Below are 21002 nucleotides of genomic sequence, written 5' to 3'. Positions count from 1 at the left end.
GCTCTGCCTCTGCCAGGCTCCGGCGCGCACCTGCCGGCTAAGTGGCGCCTGAGTCCCTGCAGCCGCGGCCACCGTGGCAGCCACTTCCGTCACCTTCGTAGCCGCTGCGCGGAGCTTCCCGGCTTTGTCTGCGTCCTCACCACTGTAGCTGCGACTCCCAGGCTCGACTCTCCGGCTCCATGGACTGCGCGCCGCGCCTGCCTGACTCTGGGCTCGCCCGGACAGCTCGCGCCCCGACGTGGGTGAAACTTCGCCCAAGTGTGGGTTTTAGGGAGAACCTGTTGAAGCCAGGAGTGGAGCGGAAAGGGGATAGAGACCGACAGGTCTCGGGTTTCCCATCACGGCCGTGCAGGGAGTGGGTTGTGCATCAGCGACCCTGGGGCGTTGGCGCGTGCCCCCTGGGAAGGGGCGGGTGGGCCGTCGGGCCACCGAGCAGAAGGAGCCAGCGAGCGGGGTTGAAGTGGTCGATCCCGCGGACTTCCGCGAGGACAAAGGTTGGTTCTTTGGCCGTTTTGCGGAGCGTCTGTCTGGGTCCAGCTCGGAGAGCTGAAAGTGCCTCATAGACGTGCCCCTGACCGCACCTCCTCGCTTCAGCTTCCGCTCTTTCCCCCACCCCACTTGGCCTTGGCTAGGGCCGGTCGTGGACAAGAAAGGCGAAAGGAAGAGGTATGGCTTTTCAATGAAGACCCATTACATGCCAGGCCCCGTGCCTGGAGCATCCCCTTCCCATAAGAGGCCTCCCAATCCAGCATCCAACACATGTGTGCAGGGAGGAGGACAGGGGAGAAGACGACTCCACTGTGCACGCGGGGGTGGTGGCCCCGCCAGACTCTCCTCATCCCTGGTTTCCTCAGTGAATGAGGCCGGCAGCTGGGTCCTCTGCACCCAGGCCTGCGTCTCTCCTCGCTGTGCCTGGGAGCCCCGTCGGGCTGCTGCGCCTACTGAGCCTGATTCTGCTCTTCCCGCAGCTTTGGCCCTGGGGCCATGCAGAGGACCACGAGGAGGTCAGCGGCCTCGCGCATCCCATAGCCCAGGTGGCCCAGGGCTGCACCGCGGCGGCCTCGGTGCCATGGAGAGCGGTATTCGCTGACTGCGCACTAAGACGCATCCCAGTAGGTCAAGTACCTGAGCTGCTGCAGCGCGGGGATCGTGCAAGAGGCCTTTCTGCCCCACAGGCTTCTCTCGAGGAGCAGCGCCACCGGGGACGGGTCGCTGCCGCGCTGGAACCCTGCATGAGACGAGCCTGCTGTCGGGGCTGGTGTTCGCCACGGGTCTCTGCGCCATAGTGGCGGCTATGCTGGCGCTCAAGTACCTAGACCCGGTCTTCGCGGGCGGCGGCGCCTGTCCCGAGGGCTGCCCCGAGGGCAAGGCCTTAGCGCGCCGCCGCCGGCTTCCTGGCAGCCAACCTGTACGCCAGCATGGACCCATGCCAGGACTTCTACTCTTTCGCCTGTGGCGGCTGACTGAGGCACCACGCCATTCCCAACGAAAAGCTCACCTATGGCACCATCGCGGCCATCAGCGAGCAGAAAGTGGAGCGCCTGCGGTGCCTGCTGGCATGGCCCAGGGGTGGGCCCGGCGGCGTGGCCCAGCGCAAGGTGCGCGCCTTTTTCCGTTCGTGCCTCAACATGCGCAAGATCGAGCTACTGAGTCCTCAGCCCATGCTAGAGGTCATGGAGGACTGCGGGGGCTGGGACCTGGGCGGCGCGGCGGAGCATCTGGGGGTCGCGAGGCCCTGGTACCTCAACCTGCTGCTGTACAAGGGGCAGGGCGTGTACAGCGCCGCCGCGCTCTTCTCCCTCTGGGTCAGCCTAGGTTACAGGAACTCCTCGCGCTACATCATCCGCGTGAGAAGGCCCCCCGAGCGCCCCTCCAGCAGCCGTGGATCCGGGGGCGTCCCTGCCCAGGGGTCCCTGCGCGTGGGAGGAGGGCGCGCGAGAGGAGAGAAAGGGAAAGCAGGGGAGGGGAGCGCTTGGCGGCAAAGCGCGGGAGGAGGGCGCAAGTAATTTCTCTGCGTTAACTGAGGTGTTTAGCGGAGCTGCGGGAGCCGCAATTTCCCAGCCCTCAGGAAGGCAGTGAGGGCGGGGAGGGAGGACGCGCCGGCGGGCTGGACTGACATCTCCGTGAGGGTTGGGGCTGGCGCCAAAGCCAGGAACCCCAACTGTCAGTGCCAAGTGCCCCCCACAGGTAGGGAAAGTGCAGGCGTTCAGGGGTAAGCTGAGACAGTCGGGGATGGGGCTTCGGTCATCTCATCTGGTGGAAAGAGGGGCTGAGGTCTGCGTGCTTCTGGGGCTGTACTCATGGATGTCTGGTCGCTCTCTGGGCATTGGGGTGAGCATTTCATCTGTCTGGGGAGTCTGGCATGTGGACCTCTGACCTCTGGCCCCTGTCTCCCTCCCCAGATTGACCAGGATGGGCTAAACCTGCCAGAGAGGGCCCTGTACCTCGCTCAGGATGAGGAGAGTGAGAAGGTGCTGGGACATGGGATGGGGAGGCAGAGAAGGCCTGGGGCCCCAGGAGGGGTGGGCCCAGACTAGGCCTGTCCCTGTCCCTGGAGGAGCCCCTTCCCGTGGTGTAGATACTGGCAACATACAGAGTGTTCATGGAGCGAGTGCTCAGCCTCCTGGGTGCTGATGCTGTACAGCAGAAGGCCAAGGAGACCCTGTGGCTGTAGTGGGGACAGCTGATGACAGGGGACCATGGGGTAAGGCTGGCTCGGCCCTGATCTCTACCCCCACCCAGATCACTGTGTCAGGGTATGATGATTTCCGGCCAGATGTCAGCTCCATGTACAAAAAGGTGACGCTGGGGCAGCTGCAGAAGATCACCTCCCCATATGGCCCAGGCCCCTACCCTGTCCCCTGGACTTGCCTGCTAGGTGTGCCATGAATTTCCACCTCCTCTTCTGTCCAGAAGTCACATTAAAGGAGGCAGCACTCAAAAAGGACCCAGAGCCCAAAGATCCGATCCTAGCTCTTCCCTCTGCTTTCCGAGGCCCTGGGCAGGGCTGGGAGCTTCCTGAGCTGCAGTTTTCTCACCTAGGACGGTTGGAAAGAGAAAGTATGGCTATAGCTCTGCTGTTCCTGCACCACCGTTGGGAGAGCCTCGTGGTGTCTATACACCATGGGGAGGAACAGAGGCCTTTGCAGGCCAGTTCTGAGTCAGACAGTCAACCTCAAGGTCAGATGCTGTCTCCCCATGGCAAGTCAGGAAATGATTCAAGCCCTGACCCATCACATCAGGGGCTGGCATCAGTAGCAAGAGTGTCTTGCTGTGTCGTTGAGCTCAGCACTCTCCAATTCCAGTCTCCACATACTTGGGATGACCTCCTGCCCCTTCTTTGAGGGTGCTGGGTCCAGTCGCGGGCTGGGGAGTACAGGCTGGGGTGGTGCCCTTGGTGGCCCATATGAATGTCTTTCTGGACACCCCACTGGCTTCATCTGGCCCCCAGCATCCTGCACAACTACCTTGTGTGGGGCGTGGTGGTGGTCCTGAGTGATCACCTGTTCTTGCCATTCCATGAGGCATTGCACAAGCTGGCACAGGAGATAGAGGGCAGTAACAAGCCACAGGAACTGGCCCGGGTCAGCCTGGGCCAGGCCAACCACCACTTTGGCATGGCGCTTCATGCCCTCTTTGTACATGAACACTTCTCAGCCCTCCTCAGCCAAGGTGGGCTGCCCTGGTTTAGGGTGGGGAGGCTGGTGCTGAACTGAGGGTGGAGCCCTCCCGAGACCATGGTCCTAGCATGGGGAGCCCCACACATCCCACTGCAAACTGGGGTACCAGGCCCTGCTTAGGCCTCAGCCCATTCTGAGGCTCCAGGCTGCTCCTCCGCAGGACTCCTCCTCCTGGTCTGTCAGTGGCAGGCGGCCTTCCCCGCCAGGCCCCTGCGCACCTTCTCAGCCGTGCTCAGGAGGCATCTCCTTAGGGATGCCTGTAGTGGTTGCGGCAGCTGTTGCCTCTTCTAGCCTGTGAGCTTTTTGTTGGAGGAGAAGGGTCTAGATTCCTACCTCCAACGTGTCCTCTTGGCGCCTAGCATGGAGTTCTGGGCTTAGGAAGTGGTGCTTAAAGACTCCTTCATGCCAGGAATGATGGACCAGAGTGAAAGGCTGCTGGGTTGACCCTTGTTCCCTGACTCCTGACCCTGCAGGTGTGGCAGCTGGTGGAAGACATCAAGTATCCCCAGAGCCAGCGCCTGGAGGAGCCGGACTGCATGGAGACCAGAACAGCTGCTGGGGCCGTGGCGAGGGGCCCCCAGTGCCACCGGTTGGTCCCGTGAACATTGACTGAGCACCTACTGTGTGCCAGCGAAAGAGAATAAAAGGGACAAAGAGGCCTTCGTGGAGTTGACCAGGCCTGCCTCCCCCACCATGAAGCCCACTCCCAGGCTGGCCTAGTACTCCTTTCCTTGGTGGGCGGGGGGTGGGCAGGGACACTGTGTCCTGAGGCCCCGTGCCACCTTCACCTGCCCTCTGGCCCGCAGCTTCAGTACATGGTGGCGATGGTTGGCTACTCAGACTTCCTGCTCAAACTGGGTCTGTGGACAAGGAGTATGAGATGGGACTGTGTCCCTGCTTGCCCAGCCTGACCACAGCCCCTCTGCTAATGGCACCTGGGAGTGCCTGCATGGCCAGGTTGTGGTGCTGTCTGCAGCCTTGCCCTGGTCTGTGGCTGAGTGCTGCCCGTGCCCCGCATAGTTTAAGGTCCACGAGAAGACCTACTACAAGAACATCTTGAACAGCATCCACTTCAGCATCCAGCTTTCAGTCAAGAAGATTGGGCAGGAGGTGGACAAGTCCACATGGGTGCCTGGCCCAGAGCTGGGGGGTCAGAGGAGGGTCATGAGGTAGTAGCTGGGAGGGTGGTGGCCTAGCTCAGAGGTGGCACAGAAAGTATATTGTCAGGAGATGAGTGTGGCTGGGCTGCCAAGAGTGTCCTGCAGTCCAGGCTCTGTGACCTTCCTACAGAGGTGGCTGTTCCCCCCACAGTGCTCATTGCCTTCTATCTACCCAACAAGAACCAGATGGGTACAGGGTGTGTCTCTACGCCTTTTGGGTCCAAATGTGGGCAGGTCTCCCACTGACTACACCCTCCCTGTAGTGTAACCACAGAATGTCCTGCAGTCCAGGCTCTATGACCTGACTTCACTGATCAAGACATAACATACCCGCATGCCTGGTGGCATCCCGGGTGGCAAGCTTCTATAAAGAGGAACTTCAGCTGCTTCTTGGTGTTGGGGTCCAGTGTATGCCCTGGTAGCAAAGGAGGAAGCTCTGGTCGGATGGAGTCAGTAGGCCCTGGGGCCCCCTTAGCTCAGAGGGTACAATTGCAAGTCCCACATAGTAAATCCCACACACTGTAGACATCTGGGGACCCCTTGGGAGGAGGGCAAAGGCCAGTTACACAGATGCTAACCCAGTGGGGAGGCCTATTCCTAGAACCAGTGGGACCAGGGCATCATCAGATGCAACGTCAGCACCCAGGCCAGAAGGGCACAGCTGGGATCCCCCTTGAGTCCTCCCGAGAGGCTGCAGGGAGCATCCTCCTCTTCCCCGATCCGGAGGCTTCCTGTGCCCATAACTGGAACTGTGCAGGGGCTCACAGGCACTCAATGGGCAGGGGGCCTCGGATCTGGTGGAGACTGAACTTGTGGTGCCATCTGGGGTCTGAATCTTGCAGGGAGTGAGACGCCCCTGCTCACAAGGAGTTGCTCAGGCCTGCCTAGGCTGCAAGCACCTCAGGACTAACCTGGACCTTGGGGTTTGGTTAAAGGGACATCAGGCCTTCCTGAGTGCTTACTGTTTGCTGGGCTGACCATATGCCTCAGGACAGCCCTGGGCAGTGAGCGCCCCAAGAGCTCATGTTTCATATCGAGCTGCATGCTGGTGCCTTCACCTTTCGTGCAGGCACCCACCCCATGTGGTTCCTGGGTGTCCCGGAGTAAGGGACTCAGGCCCTCAGGCCAGGGGTTGACACAGTATGCCCTCCAGATGGCAAGCTTTCAGCAAATTGCGGAGTATTAGAGTTTTAGAGTTTTAGAGTATTAGAGTTTAGTGTGTCTGCTTAAGTGGACTGACGGATTATATGATCTAGTTTTAACCGACCTCATCCTCCAAAAGGGCCAAGAGGCTCACACAAGATTCCTGTAAAGAATCTGCAACGAACACCAGAAATCCAGAGCAGATGAACCACAGCAGAAGGGAGAGCTGAGAATTCCTTATTATTCCTGGCAGAGCGCATGTCACCAGGGGTACAGACCTGACCAGATGTTAGCTCCTAATAATAAAAAATCAGCAAACATAAAGTATTAAGAAAAAATCAGCAAACAAAACTCTTTGAATTTCCCGCACTCTGTGATTACTGCTGAAGTTTGCCCTGGGCCCTTGTTCCTGGAGGTATTACTTGATCACTTGTGGGCAGTGTGAAATCCTCATGGTTGGCAAGGTGTCTAAAACTAAGCTCTTTTTTTTTTGAGATGGAGTGTCGCTCTGTCGCCCAGGCTTGAGTGCAGTGGCAAGATCTTAGCTCACTGCAACCTCCGCCTCCTGGGTTCAAGTGATTCTCCCTCCTCCGCCTCCCAAGTAGCTGGGACTATAGGCATGCACAACCATGCCCAGCTAACTTTTGTATTTTTTTAGTAGAGACAAGGTTTTACCATGTTGGCCAGGCTGGTCTTGAACTCCTGACCACAGGTGATCCGCCCACCTCTGCCTCCCAAAGTGCTGGGATTACAGGTGTGAGCCACTGCCCCCGGCCAAACTAAGCTTTCAGAACCGAAGAAAGAGTGTAATTGTTTCCCATCAATATTTAAATTTAAGTGCAGTTCAACCCAGTACTTCTTGATATTTCCATACGCAATGACTAATATTTGGAAAGCTCTTTTAAAGTTTCCTGCGTGATAGCATGAGACTAAAAACACCTACCACCAGGGAGAAACTTAATTCTTTCTGTTGCAGGAAAAATGGCAGAAACAATGAGCAGTAAATGATCTGTCGACAAACCGAAAGGCATTTCTTTGTCAGCAAACACTGTCGGAAGATATAGAGAAAACACTGCCGAAGATTGGAAGAAACTCGCGTTAGAGCAAAGTACCCAGTGTGGGCGGTTTGCTTCGCAGTGGGCTGAAAGCACAGATGTTCCCAGCATGGCTCAGCTGAAGGTATTTGCCAGGTGCTGTTCCAATAAGGAAATAAACAAACCACTTTTTCTGTCAGTGTGTGTGAGCCACTAAAGAGAAGATATAGCAGACAAGATGTATTGCCAACAGTAAATGCCTTTTTAAATAAAAACAATGTTGGCCGGACGCAGTGGCTCAAGCCTGTAATCACAGCACTTTGGGAGGCCAAGATGGGTGGATCACGAGGTCAGGAGATCAGGACCATCCTGGCTAACACAGTGAAACCCCGTCTCTACAAAAAAAATACAAAAAAAAACTAGCCAGGCGAGGTGGCGGGCGCCTGTAGTCCCAGCTACTTGGGAGGCTGAGGCAGGAGAATGTCGTAAACCCGGGAGGCGGAGCTTGCAGTGAGCTGAGATCCGGCCACTGCACTCCAGCACTCCAGCCTGGGTGACAGAGTGAGACTCCATCTCAAAATAAATAAATAAATAAATAAAATAAAAAAATAAAAGCAACGTTATGAGGAAATGGTGGCAATGCAACCACAGATGGAACAGCTACTCAGAAAGGGTTTTTTCAGAAAAAGCATTCTGGATATGAATCAGCATGCAGAGGTTCACCCTTACCCCTCACTCATTGGCTCACACCCAGTCTAATCAGCACAGGAAAGAAGAAGCCTGGAGCCTACATGGGATGTTGCAGAAGGTGGTGGGGTTAATTTTGTAAAGCTTAGATTGCCGCATAATACAAATTTAAACATAAGTAAAAACTTCAAGATACTTGGTAAGGGGAGTGGGTGCAACCATGGAAACTTTCTGGCCACATAGAATGAGTTGCAAAATGACAAAGTACCGAACCCACTTGTCCTGAGTTCTCCCTCTCTTCCTAACTCTCCCTCCTTCCTTCTTACAATCCAGTTTGCTGACTTTGAACTGAAAAGCTCTCCATTTTAGGCGTACCATGAAAAGATGGAAAATATAAATATACTTCCTGTGTGTCCTTCAGGTAAAGATGTCATTTCAATGACAAAAAGAAAAGGTAATTATCTTTCCGTGAAAGCTCATGCTAAGGAAAGGGCATATTTTTGAATAGAAGTTTGAAAATATTTTCATGACACTTGATTTTGTGGTCAATAATGTAGCTGACTGATAAGCCCTTATACCTACACATGAAAAACAAAAACAAAAAACAAAAACCTAGAGAACAGAATAATTCCAGAACAATCTATTTTTAAACTTGTCCAGTTTTAAATAATAGAAGTCCTTCGGTGTGAGCACTCATGTAAAATATAATCATGTAGCACCTCCGCATTGGTTAGAAAGAGGAACTAACTGACAACTGGGAAGATAGAAATATACTAGCTGGATTTTACCAGAAACCTTTGCATATTTGATGGATGGAATTTAACAATGAGTATGATAAGTTAGTAAGGCCAGCTAATGGAGTCCATCTTCTGTTCACCTCCCATATTTTTGTGACAGCCACTGAAACCCAGAATTGAAGAAACTGTCCTGAAACCCAAGTTTTCAAATACATGTTTTGTTTTGAGACAGGGTCTTGGTCTGTCGCCCAGGCTGGAGTGCAGTGGCGAAATCTCAGCTCACTGCAGCCTCGACTACCCTGGGCTCAGGTGATCCTCCCACCTCAGCCTCCCAAGTAGCTGGGACGACAGGCATGTACCACCTGGCCTGGCTAATTTTTTTAAAAATTTGGGGCTGGGCATGGTGGCTCATGCCTATAATCCCAGCACTTTCTGAGGCCAAGGTGGGTGGATCATGTAAAGTCAGGAGTTCCAGACCAACCTGGCCACCATGGTGAAACCCCATCTCTACTAAAAATTCAAAAATTAGTCTGGCTTGGTGGCAGGCGCCTGTAATCCCAGCTACATGGGAGGTTGGGGCAAGAGATTCACTTGAATCCAAGAGGTGGAGTTTGCACTGAGCCTACATCCTGCCACTGCACTTCAGCCTGGGAGACAGAGTGAGACACTGTCTCAAAACTAAACAAAAATGTGTAGAGGTGAGGTCTCACCATTTTGCCCAGGATGATATGGGACTCCTGAACTCAAGCAATTCTAACCTCTTTTCCTCCCAAAGTGCTGGGATTGCAGGCATTGAGCCACCATGCCTGGCAAATAGATGTCTTACAATGTTAATTGAATTTTCATAAATGAAGTATTCAATCATTCTAGTATTAGTGAGTACAAAGTCCTTTTTTTTTTCCCCCCCCCTTGAGACTAGGTCTTGCTCTGTCACCCAGGCTGGAGTGTAGTGACATGATCACACCTCACCGCAGCCTCCACCCTCCCAGGGCCCAACAGTCCTCCTCAACCTCCTGAGTAGCTGGGACCACAGACACGGGCAAAAAGTTTGGCTAATTTTTGTATTTTTTGTAGAGACAGAATTTCACCATGTTGACAAAGTGCTTCTTGTACCATTGTAAATGTACAAATAAATTTGTAATAGTGTAAAGTTCGCTGGAAAATGTGGTTGATTTCACCTTTATTTAATTCTTTTCAATGTTCTCTTGGGGCAAGTGTGATACTCACTAAGTATGGCTATATTGGGATGGGTGCTCCAGAATGCTTTCGGAGGAAAGTCAGAAACACCTAGAGTCAGCTCCTTCCTCAGCTCTCAACTCTACCTTCTACCCTCTACCACCCCCATCCCCTACCCAAAAGACCAGACCCTTCTCCTAGCAGCAGCCTACACGGCCCTCCTATATGGAAACGGTCCGGGCTATGCGCTCAAGGACGGCGCCCGGCCAGATGTTACGGAGAGCGAGAGTGGTAAGTGCCGCGGGGTCGCCCCCTGAGGGGGACCAGGGTGCCAAGGATGGGGGACTGGCGGAAAGGGATCACCTCCTGTCTGCCTGGAACTGAACCCTCCTACCGGAACTGAACTCTCCTACCAGGGAGCCCCGAGTACCGGCAGCAGTCAGCAGTGCCCCTGAACAAAGAGACACACGCAGGCGACGACGTGGCGGTGTTCGCGCGCGGCCCGCAGGCGCACCTGGTTCCTGGCGTGCAGGAGCAGAGCTTCGTAGCGCACGTCATGGCATTTGCCGCCTGCCTGGAGCCCTACACGGCCTGCGACCTGGCGCCCCGCACCGGCACCACCGACGCCGCACACCCGGAGCCGTCCGTGGTCCCCTCGTTGCTTCCTCTGCTGGCCGGGACCTTGCTGCTGGGGACGGCCACTGCTCCCTGAGTTTGAGATCAGCCTGGCCAACATGGAGAAACCCAGTGTCTATTAAAAATACAAAAATTAGCCAAGTGTGGTGGCGGGTGCCTGTAATCTCAGGCACTTGGGAGGCTGAGGCAGGAGAATCCTTTGAACCTGTGAGGCAGAGATTGCAGCGAGCCGAGAACCCACCACTGCACTCCAGCCTGAGCAACAGAGCAAGACTCCATCTAAAACAAAAACAAAAACAAAATAGATGGAAACAAATTGTGTGACTTTTTCTTCAGCTCTGGAAGCTTAGTTTTAGAGGCCTTGACAACCATGACGATTTCATAATACTGATCAATATATTCTTCAACCACAAGGCACCCGAGGCAACCTTCAGCAGTAACCACAGAATGGGGGGACTCAGAGAGTTTTGTTTGCTGATTTGTTATATCAGGGGCTAACGTCTGGTCATGTCTGTACCCCAGGTGACCTGAGCTCTGCCAGGAGTGGTAAGGAATTCTCAGCTCACCTTTCTGCTGTGGGTCACCCGCTCTGGATTCTTGGTGTTAGTTGCAGATTATTTGCAGGAATCTTCTGGGAGCCTCTTGGTCATTTTGGAGGTTGAGTTTGGTGAAAACTAAATCATACAATTGTAAAGCAAAAATAAACTTCTAAGGCCCTCCAGCCATCTGAAAGGCCTTCCTCCTTGGCCAGGGCACTCTAAAATTTAATCTCAAAGAGTGGTTCAGGCCCTGAGAAGTGGGGTTCCAACATGCCTCATCATCCTCTCCATTACAGCAGCACAGACCTTAAGTGTGGTGAGAAACATTGACAGTCTATTCTCTCTGAAGCCTGCTACCTAGAAGCTTCACCTGCATGAGAAAACTTTGCTCAACACAACATCTTACCATAACCCTGATATTCCTTTCCATTGATAATAACTTTCAACCACTTGCCAATCAGAAAAATTTTAAATCTACCTATAACCTGGAAGCCATTCTGGACCAAACCAACGTATCTCTCAAATGTATTTGATTGATGTCTCCTGTCTCTCTAAAATGTGTAAAACCAAGCTCGCCCCAACCACCTTGGGTATATGTTCTCAGGATGTCCTGAGAGCTGTGTCAGGGGTTATGGTCACTCATATTTGGCTCAGAATGCATCTCTTCAAATATTTTAGAGTTTGTCTCTTTTCGTCGACATAATCCATCAATCCACTTAGGCAGCTGCACTGAACTCTAATGCTCCCCAGTCCACTGAAAGCATGTATGTGGGAGGGGGTACTGTGTCAGCTCCTGGCCTGGGGCACCCCACTTTCTTCCCCCCAGGACACCCGGGAACCACTGTGCTGAACGCCGGGATGGGGAAGCAGGAGCCCCAGGGACGGGGCTGTCGACAAACCGAAAGGCATTTCTTTGTCAGCAAACACCGTTGGGAGATGTAGAGAAAACACTGCCTAAGACTGGAAGAAATTTGTGTTACAGCAAAGTACCCAGTGTGGGCGGTTTGCTTTGCAGTGAGCTGAAAGCACAGATGTTCCCAACATGGCTCAGCTGAAGGTATTTGCCAGGTGCTGTTCCAATAGGGTAATACACAAACCACTTCTTTCATTTTTTCTCATGTCCCACTACAAGGTAGATATAGCAGACAACATATATTGCCAACAGCAAATGCTTTTTTAAATAAAAACAATGCCATGAGGGAATGGTGGAAATGCAACCACAGATGGAACAGCTACTCCGAAAGGGCTTTTATAAAAAAAGGATTCTGGATACAAATCATCCTTACCCCCCACTCATTGGCTCATCCCCAGTCTAAATCAGCGCAGGAAAGAAGCCTGGAGCGTACCTGGAATGTTGTAGAAGGCAGCGGAGTTGATTTTGTAAAGCTTAGATGGCCACATAAGAGTAGAAACTTTGAGATGCGTGGTAAGGGGATTGGGTACGACCATGGAAACTTTCCAGCCACGTAGAATGAGTCACAAAGTACTGAAATCACTTGCCCTGAGTTCTTCCTCTCTTTCTTCCTAATTCTCATTCCCTCTTTCTTGAAGTCCAGTGTGCTGACATTGTTGGGGCTGAATAGAGTTGTCTATTTTAGGTGCACCAGGAAAAGACTGAAAATATAAAATGGGCCGGGGGTGGTGGCTCATGCCTGTAATCCCAGCACTTTGGGAGGCTGAGGCAGTCGGGTCACCTGAGGTCAGGAGTTCGAGACCAACCTGACCAATATAGTGAAACCCGTCTCTACTGAAAATACAAATTAACCGGTCTTGGTGGCACAGGCCTGTAACCACAGCTATTTGGGAAGCTGAGGCAGGAGAACCCCTTGAATCTGGAGGTGGAGGTTGCAGTGAGCTGAGATCGAGCCATTGCACTCCAGCCTGGTCAACAAGATCAAATCTCCTTCTCAAAATAAAAAGAAAGAAAATGAAACTGTTTTACCCAAAATTTTGGTTCACTGCCCTCATACAATCGCTGATCGGACTAATGACAATTTTTTGAGACTGAGTTTAACTATTGTCATCCAGGCTGGAATGCAGTGGAACTATCTCACCTCACTGCAACTTCTGCCTCCTGGGTTCAAGTGATTCTTCTGCCTCCAGGGTAGCTGGGATTACAGATGCCTGCCACCACACCTGACTAATTTTTGAATATTTAGTAGAGACTGAGTTTCAACATCATGGCCAGGATGGTCTTGAACTTCTGACCTCAGGTTATACACCCACCTTGGCCTCCCAAAGTGCTGGGATTACAGGTGTGAGCCACAGTGCCTGGCCCTGAACAATCTTGAAGTTTAACTTTGGGGCCTCTCCCATTTTCTCAGAAATCTCATTTAGATCCAACTGTGTTTTATACATCTGTGAGTCCGTATTACAATGTTTTGCTGTCTCATGACTAAAATTCTAAATTGAAAGCTATAAGGTCTTATTTATGTTTCTGTCTATGTATGTATGTTTTTGCATGTTGTATGTTGTGTCTCTAAGTTGAAATCTGGCATAGTCAGCCAGAAATCCCTTAAGGAATTCTATTCAGGGTGGCCGGACACGGTAGCTCATGCCTGTCATCCCAGCACCTGAGAGGCCAATGCAGGTGGATCAGCTGAGGTCAGGAGGTCAAGACCAGCCTGGGCCACATGGCAAAACCCTATTTTTACTACAAATAAAAAAAATTATCAGGGACTGATGGCATGTGCCTGTAATCCTAGCTACTCAGGAGGCTGAGGCAGGAGAATCGCTTAAATCCATGGGTGCGGAGGCAGCTGTGAGCCAAGATCACTCCAGCCTGGGTGACAGAGTGAGACTGTGTCTCAAAAAAAAAAAAAAAAAAAAAAAAAAGGATAAATTAAACTTGTTAAAATATACAGTGAGCAAGGCATGTGAAGCATGCCTGTATTCCCAACTACTCAGGGGGATGAGGCAGGAGAATTAATTGAGACCAGGAATTCGAGGCCAGTCTGAGCAACATCGTAAGTCCCCATCTGTAAAAAAATATGTATATAGGCTGGGTGTGGTGTCAGACATCTTTCGTCCCATCACTTTGTGAGGCTGAGGTGGGTGGATTGCTTGAGCTCAGGAATTCGAGACCAGCCTGAGCCATATGGCAAAACTGCATCTCTACAAAAAAAAAAAAAAACAACAAAACTTAGCCGGGCCTTGGTGGCATGTGCCTGTAGTCCCAGCTACCTGGGAGGCTGAGGTGGGAGAATCACTTTAACTCCAGAAGCAGAGTCTGTAGTGAGCTGTGATTGCACCACTGCACTCCAGCCTGTGTGATGGAGTGAGACCCTTTCTCAAATATAGATATATATACACACACACAAATATATATATACACCCACACACATATCTATGTGTATGTACATGTGTGTAGACACATATAAATACATGTATACATATGTAAATACATGTATACACATATACAAATATAGCATAGTAATGAACCCAGATACCTTTTAGTTCACGTGATTTAACTACATCTTTGATAAATAAGCTGATTTTAAATTTGTTGATAAAAATACAAATATATTTAGTATGTTCTTTTGTTTCTTTTTTTCTTTTTTCTTTTTTCTTTTTTTTTTTAAGACAGAGTCTTGCTCTGTCACCCAGGCTGGAGTGAAGGGGTGCAATCTTGGCTCACTGCAACCTCCACCTCCCAGGTTCAAGTAATTTTCATGCCTCAGCCTCCTGAATAAATGGTACTACAGGCACGCCTCACCACCCCTGGCTAATTGTTGTGTATTTGTAATAGAGAATGGGTCTTGCCATGTAGGCCAGGCTGATCTCGAACTCCTGGCCTCAAGTGATCCACCCACCTCAGCCTCCCAGAGTGCTGGGATTACAGGCCTGAGCCACCGTGCACATCCATCTTTAGCATTTGCAGCGTACATTTTCCCCTGGGTTTGCGGGTCAGGTAGGATTATACGTGTCTCTGCTAGATGCTTCCAGGTCATAAAACTTTAAATCCAACCTAAAAACAGAGTGATCCTTGCTTGTGGAGTTCTTTGATAAATAAACTAATTTAGCATTTCTGCTTTAATGAAAACAGCTCTGTCTTACAAATTACTGGCAAAATACCTATTTATTTAACTTTAAGGTTCTTAGGTGAACATCTGAGAGTCACAGGCTACAGAAATCGTAAACAGGAGAATAACCTAAAATGAGGACTAGCTTTGTGTAATATCTCAGTATTCAAAATTAATGGGGATATAGTCCCTAAAAATATAAATTAGGTCAATGTAAATGGCATACATGTCTATAAATAAGCTTTTCATAGAATTTGTTGTTGTTGTTGTTGTTGTTGTGTGTGTTTTGCTTTTGTGTTTTTTTAGGCAGATTCTCACACTGTTGCTTAGGCTGGAGCGTAATAGCACCATCTTGACTCACTGCAACCTCCACCTCTCAGGTTCAAGTGATTCTTGTGCCTCAGCCTCTTGAGTTGTTGGGATTACAGGCATGTGCCACCATGCCCAGCTAAATTTTGTATTTTTAGTAGAGACAGGATTTCACCATGTTGGCCAGGCTGGTCTCCAGCTTCTGGTCTCAAGCAATCCTCCTGTCTTGGCCTTCCAAAGTGCTGGGATTACAGGAGTGAGCCACTGCCCGGTCAGAATTTGAAATCTTAAAGTCACGTTATATCACATTAAGTGACAGATACTCATTAAATATACGGGTCATTTCCAAATAAGGTAAAACACAAAAACATAAATTGCCAAACGTAAAAATAAGTGTGTTTTTGGCTTCTTAAAATTTTATAGAAGTACCAAATATATTGGGGTTGTACTGATATACATAAAATTATAAATGGTTCCCATCTGTAGAATACTGATTACAGGGATTACAGGCGTGAGCCACCACACTGGCCAAGATATATCTTTTTTAATGGAATATTGCTCTGTTGCCCAGGTTGGAGTGCAGTGGAATGATCTCAGGTCACTGCAACCTCTGCCTCCCAAGTTCAAGCAACTCCTCTGTCTCAACCTCCCAAGTAGCTGAGATCACAGGCACGTGCCACCACGCCTGGCTAATTTCTGTATTTTTAGTAGAGACGCAGTTTCACCATGTTGGCCAGGCTGGTCTCAAACTGCCTACCTCAAGCAATCCTCTAGCCTCAGCCTCCCAAAGGGCTGATATTACAGGTGTGAGCCATCGTGCCTGGCAATGAATATTTTTCTTTATATAAGCTCAGTTTTTCCTTAAGTTTATTAGAAACTTGTAGCTACTAAAAATAGAAGACCGCCATCTCCTGCCAGCAAACTAACTAAAACTCAATATTATTACAATTTCCTTAGATGCTTTGAGTCTAATGCATGCTTTATTTTGTTAAAAGGGAGATGGCAAAGTTAGGGTGGTAGTGAAGACATCATAGAATCAACTGAGATTCTCTCCTTGACATGATCAGAAGGGATGGAAAAGATTAAAAAACTAATAACTTTCTCATTGTGAAGTCCAATGCTATTTAATGTCATGCCCAAATAGCAGCTGAAACGTCCCCCACAGCACCTAACATCATCGGGAGTGGCACAGATTGGTAATATGTATATGACACATTTTAGAAAATGCTGGTTGAGATGAAAATGGGAAATGTAGCTGGAACAGACTCATCTAATCTAAATGAAACTGCGAGCATGTTCCTTCTTCTTTCCTTCTTTTTGAGATGTATCAAACATTAAGCATAGTGCTTAAAACAGAAAGCTGTGACCTAAAGAATAATTACAGAATTGAACACTGAAGAAACAACCACCCGGATCAAGAAATGGACTATGACAGTGAGCGTGGCGGCTCACGCCTGTAATCCCAGCACTTTGGGAGGCTGAGGCGGGTCGATTGCCTGAGCTCAGGAGTTCGAGACCAGCCTGGGCAACACAGTGAAACCTGTCTCTACCAAAAATACAAAAAATTAGCTGGGCATGGTGGCATGTGCCTATAGTCCCAGCTACTCGGGAGTCTGAGGCAGGAGAATTGCTTGAACCTGGGAGGTGGAGGTTGAAGTGAGCCCAGATCATGCCACTGCACTCTAGCCTGGGTGACAGCGAGACTCAGTCTAAAAAAAAAGGAAGAAATGGACTATGACCAGGATCTCCCCAACCCACCCCATACCTTCCCCGTTCATAACCCTATCTCTTCCTTTGTCACCAAAGGAAACTGAATTGTTGGGTTTGTTTGTTGGTTGATTTTTGTTTTGTTTGTTTGTTTAGAGACAGAGTCTTGTTCTCCCACCCAGGCTGGAGTGCAGTGGCAGGATCGTAATTCACCGCAGCCTCACACTCTGGCTCAAGTGAGCCTCCCAACTCAGCCTCGAAAGTAGCTGGGAGTACAGACGTGTGCCACCACACAAAGCTAATGTTTAAATTTTTTTCTAGAGATAGAGTCTCCCTGTGTTGATCAGACTGGTTTCAAACCCCTGGGCTCAAGCAATCTTCTTTCTTACCTTGGCCTCCCAAAGTGCTGAGATTACAGGTATGAGTCACTGCACCTGGTCTCCCTGAATTTTTTGATACTCATTTCCTCTTCATGGTTTTATCCCTCATATAGTTTAGTTTTTCCTAGTTAAAACTTTATATACATAAAAGATATGTTCCACCCTATGTATTCTTTTGTGATTTGCATCTTTTGTCCAGCTTTATGTCTGTGAGATTCATTTAATCGGTTGCATGTAACAAAAGCCTGATTATATCCATTGCTGTATAGTATTCTAATTATGAAACTACTGACCTTTTATCTTTTCTGTTGTCAATCAACATTTGGGGCTGTTTCAATGTCTGACTATTTAGACGATGCCACTTTGTACACGTTGGTGCTTTCCTCCTGAAACATGTGCCAAGTTTCTCCAGGATACTTACCCAGGACAGAATTTCTGTCTCGTGGGATGTGCACAGCTCAACATTCAGAACGATGCTCCTATTGGTTCCTCCAGTTCCCTCCAGCTCCCTAGGGGTGGACTTTTCAATCTGTGCCAACGTGGGATCTGGGATACGACCCCACCTGGTGTGGTCTCTTCTACATTGGTGGACACCTTTTCACACACGTTTATTGATATTTCTTCTTCTTTTTTTTCTTTTGTGAGACAGGGTATCCCTATGTCACCTGGGCTGCAATACAGTGGCTCAAACATGGCTCACTGCAGCCTCGAACTCCTGGGCTCAAATGATTCTCCCGCCTCACCCTCTGGAGTAGCTGGGACGAAAGGTGTCCCAGGCACCACCACACCTGAGTAATTTTTTAATTTTTTGTAAAGACAGGGTCTCTCCATGTTGCCCAGCCTGGCCTCAAGGGATCCTCCTGCCTCAACCTCCCAAAGTGCTAGGATTACAGGCCTGAGTTAGGAAACCAGGGCGAATTGTAGCTGAGGATCGCTTAAGGTCATCATAAGAAGAGCGTTGTAAGAAACTTCCCACTACACAGCTATCAGAATGGCTGAAATAAAAAATATGACAACACCAGATGCTGGCAAGTATGTTGAAAAATTCAATCCCTCAGCTTGCTGGTGGACACGTAATGGTATAGCCAATCTGCAAAACAAGCTGGCAGTTTCTCCAAAAACTACACATGCAACCCCCATACAGCCCTGGCCATTTATCCAAGAGGAATGAAAACATATGTTCACTAAAAAACCTACCCACGAATGCTCATCGAAACTTTATTTATAAAAGCCAAAACTGAAAGCTGCCCAAACTTCCTTCAGCAGGTGGTTGGTTAAACACACTGTGATGCTTCCACCCCGTGAAATAGTGCTCAGCACTACGCAGGAGCCAGCTATTGGCACACACTTGGATGAAGTTCCAGGAAGTTATGTTGAGTGAGAAAAACGCCCTTCCCAAGAGATCACACGTTGTTTGTTTGCATTTATGTAACTTAGTTGAAATGACAAAATTTTAGACATACAGGATGCAGAGCAGATTGCCAGGGATTAGGGACAGGGGAAGAGGTGGAGGAAAGAGGTGGCCTGGTTATAAAAGCGACCCTGTGGGGTTGGAGCACTTCAGTATCTCAACTATGGTGCTGTTACACAAACTTACTTGGGTGATAAAATTGTATACACACTCCCACACATATGCACATGAATACAGCGAACACTGGGGAAATCTGAATAATCACTGTGGTTTATGCCATTGAGGGAGACTAAGCAAAGTGCACAAGCCTTTTTTTTTTTTTTTTTTGGTTGTGAGACAGAGTTTCACTCTTATTGCCCAGGCTGGAGTGCAGTGGCACAATCTCAGCTCACTGCAACCTCCGCTCACTGCAACCTCCACCTCCCAGGTTCAAGCGATTCTCCTTCCTCAACGTATGGAGTAGCTGGGATTACAGGCATGCGCTACCACGCCCAGCTAATTTTATATTTTTAGTAGAGATGGGGTTTCACCATGTTAGCCAGGATGGTCTCGATCTTCTGACCTCGTGATCCAGCCACCTTAGCCTCCCAAAGTGCCGGGATTACAGGCGTGAGCCACCGTGCCTGGCCTGGTATTTCTTATATTATTATTATTATTCTTTTCTTTTTCTTTTTTTGAGATGTTTTCTCAGTGAGTCACCCAGGTTGGAGTGCAGTGTGCAATCTCAGCTCACTGCAACCTCTGCCCCCCAGGCTTAAGCCATCGTTGCACCTCAGCCTCAGGAGTAGCCGGTACCACAGGTGCACATCACGATACCTGGCTAATTTTTTGTATTATTTTTATATAGTTAGGATTTTGCCATATTGCCAGGCTGGTCTTGAACTCCTGAGCTCAGGCGGTCCACCCACTTCGGCCTCCCAAAGTGCTGGGGTTACAGGCTTGAGCCACCACACCCAGCCTTCTTGTATTATTCCTTACTACCACATGTGAATCTACAGTTTGTCAAAAATCCAACTTAAACATGAAACTCTGCTGGGTGCAGTGGCTATTTCCTGTAATCCCAGCATTTTGTGAGGCTGAGGCGAGCGTATCGCCTGACATCAGAAGTTTGAGACCAGTCTGGCGATGATGTTGAAACCCCGTCTCTACTAAAAATGCAAAAATTAGCCCAGTGTGGTGGCCGGCTCCTGTAATCCCTTATACTCGAGAGGCTGAGGTGGGAGAATCACATGAACTTGGGACACGGAGGTAGCAGTGAGCCGAGATTGCGCCACTGTACTCCAGCCTGGGCGACAGAGCAAGACTCTGTCTCAAAAAATAAATAAATAAATAAATAAAAATGAAAAAAATTAGCTGGCATGGTGGTGCACACCTGTAATCCCACCTACTTGGGAGGCTGAGGCAGAAGAATCATTTGAACCTGGGAGGCAGAGGTTGCAGGGAGCCGAGATGGTGCCACGGCACTCCAGCCTGGGTGACAGAGTGAGACATCATCTAAAAAAAAAAGAAATACTCAGGATGGCTGTGAAAGCTCCTGACTGGCTCTGACTTTGGAGTGAATCAATGAATTAATTAAGGGCCTGTCTGTTAGTGAGTCTCCTCTGACCTTTAGGCAAGAATATTTCTAACTCAGCAAGATGAAGCAGGAGGTAGAGGGAACTAAGGGGGCAACAAGCAGGAGGCAGGAAGGGTCCATGAGGGTGACATCTTCCCTGAGAGCCCCAGGACGACCAGCGGGAAGCCAGGCGGGTGCAGGCGGGAGGACCCGGGAAAGCTCGGCCTGAGAGGAGGCCCTGGGTGTGGTGTGGAGCGGAGCAGGGCAGGCAGAGGCTGGGCAGCAGGTGAGGTCCCCTGGGTTCTGAGGGCCAAGCCTGGGATTTGAGGTAAACAGGCCTGAGTGGAGAAGGGGCTGCTGTGGTTGGGCGGGGGTGGGTGGAGCTGGAGGAGACTTTTCTTCTTGAACCAGTTTTTGAATTGTGCTACATAACATGGTACATCATATTTATCTCCTTCACCATTTTCAGGTATATAGGGCGGCAGTGTTGAGTACACGCACAGTGTTGTGCAGCTGATCTCCAGAATGTTCTCATCCTGCAACCCTGAAGCTCTGTCCCTATTAAACCCCAACTCAACCTTAACCCCAACCCCAACCCTAAACCCAACTCTAGCCCTAACCCATTGCTCCTCCTCCAGTCCCAGGTAACCTCCATTCCACTTCTGTCTCTATGAATTTGATTCCTCTAGGGACCTCAGAGAAGTGTGTTCATGTGTATTTGTGTTTTTTGTTATTGTTTTTAAGAATCTTATTTTACAGGAGACAGTATTTGTCCTTTTGTGGCTTTCATATTTCATGGGGTGTAATGTCCTAACCATTCATCCAT

The 21002-nt window shown here is 49.8% G+C and overlaps 1 protein-coding gene and 1 pseudogene across 1 annotated transcript; both read left to right on the top strand.

Annotated features, from left to right (window-relative positions):
- The window catches only part of LOC105518883, a 30336-nt pseudogene extending 25039 nt beyond the window's left edge, over positions 1 to 5297 (top strand).
- Positions 5298 to 9673: 4376 nt separating this feature from the next.
- Positions 9674 to 10329, top strand: LOC105518882 (alkaline phosphatase, placental-like). The gene is made up of 2 exons (XM_011952048.1): positions 9674 to 9908; positions 10034 to 10329. The coding sequence occupies exons 1-2, from the start codon at positions 9674 to 9676 to the stop codon at positions 10327 to 10329; spliced, it is 531 nt and encodes a 176-aa protein (XP_011807438.1).
- Positions 10330 to 21002: the final 10673 nt, after the last annotated feature.

Source organism: Colobus angolensis, unplaced genomic scaffold (genome assembly GCF_000951035.1).
Source record: "Colobus angolensis palliatus isolate OR3802 unplaced genomic scaffold, Cang.pa_1.0 Scaffold33, whole genome shotgun sequence".
NCBI lineage: Eukaryota > Metazoa > Chordata > Mammalia > Primates > Cercopithecidae > Colobus > Colobus angolensis.
This window is presented reverse-complemented; position numbering and strand designations above follow the sequence as displayed.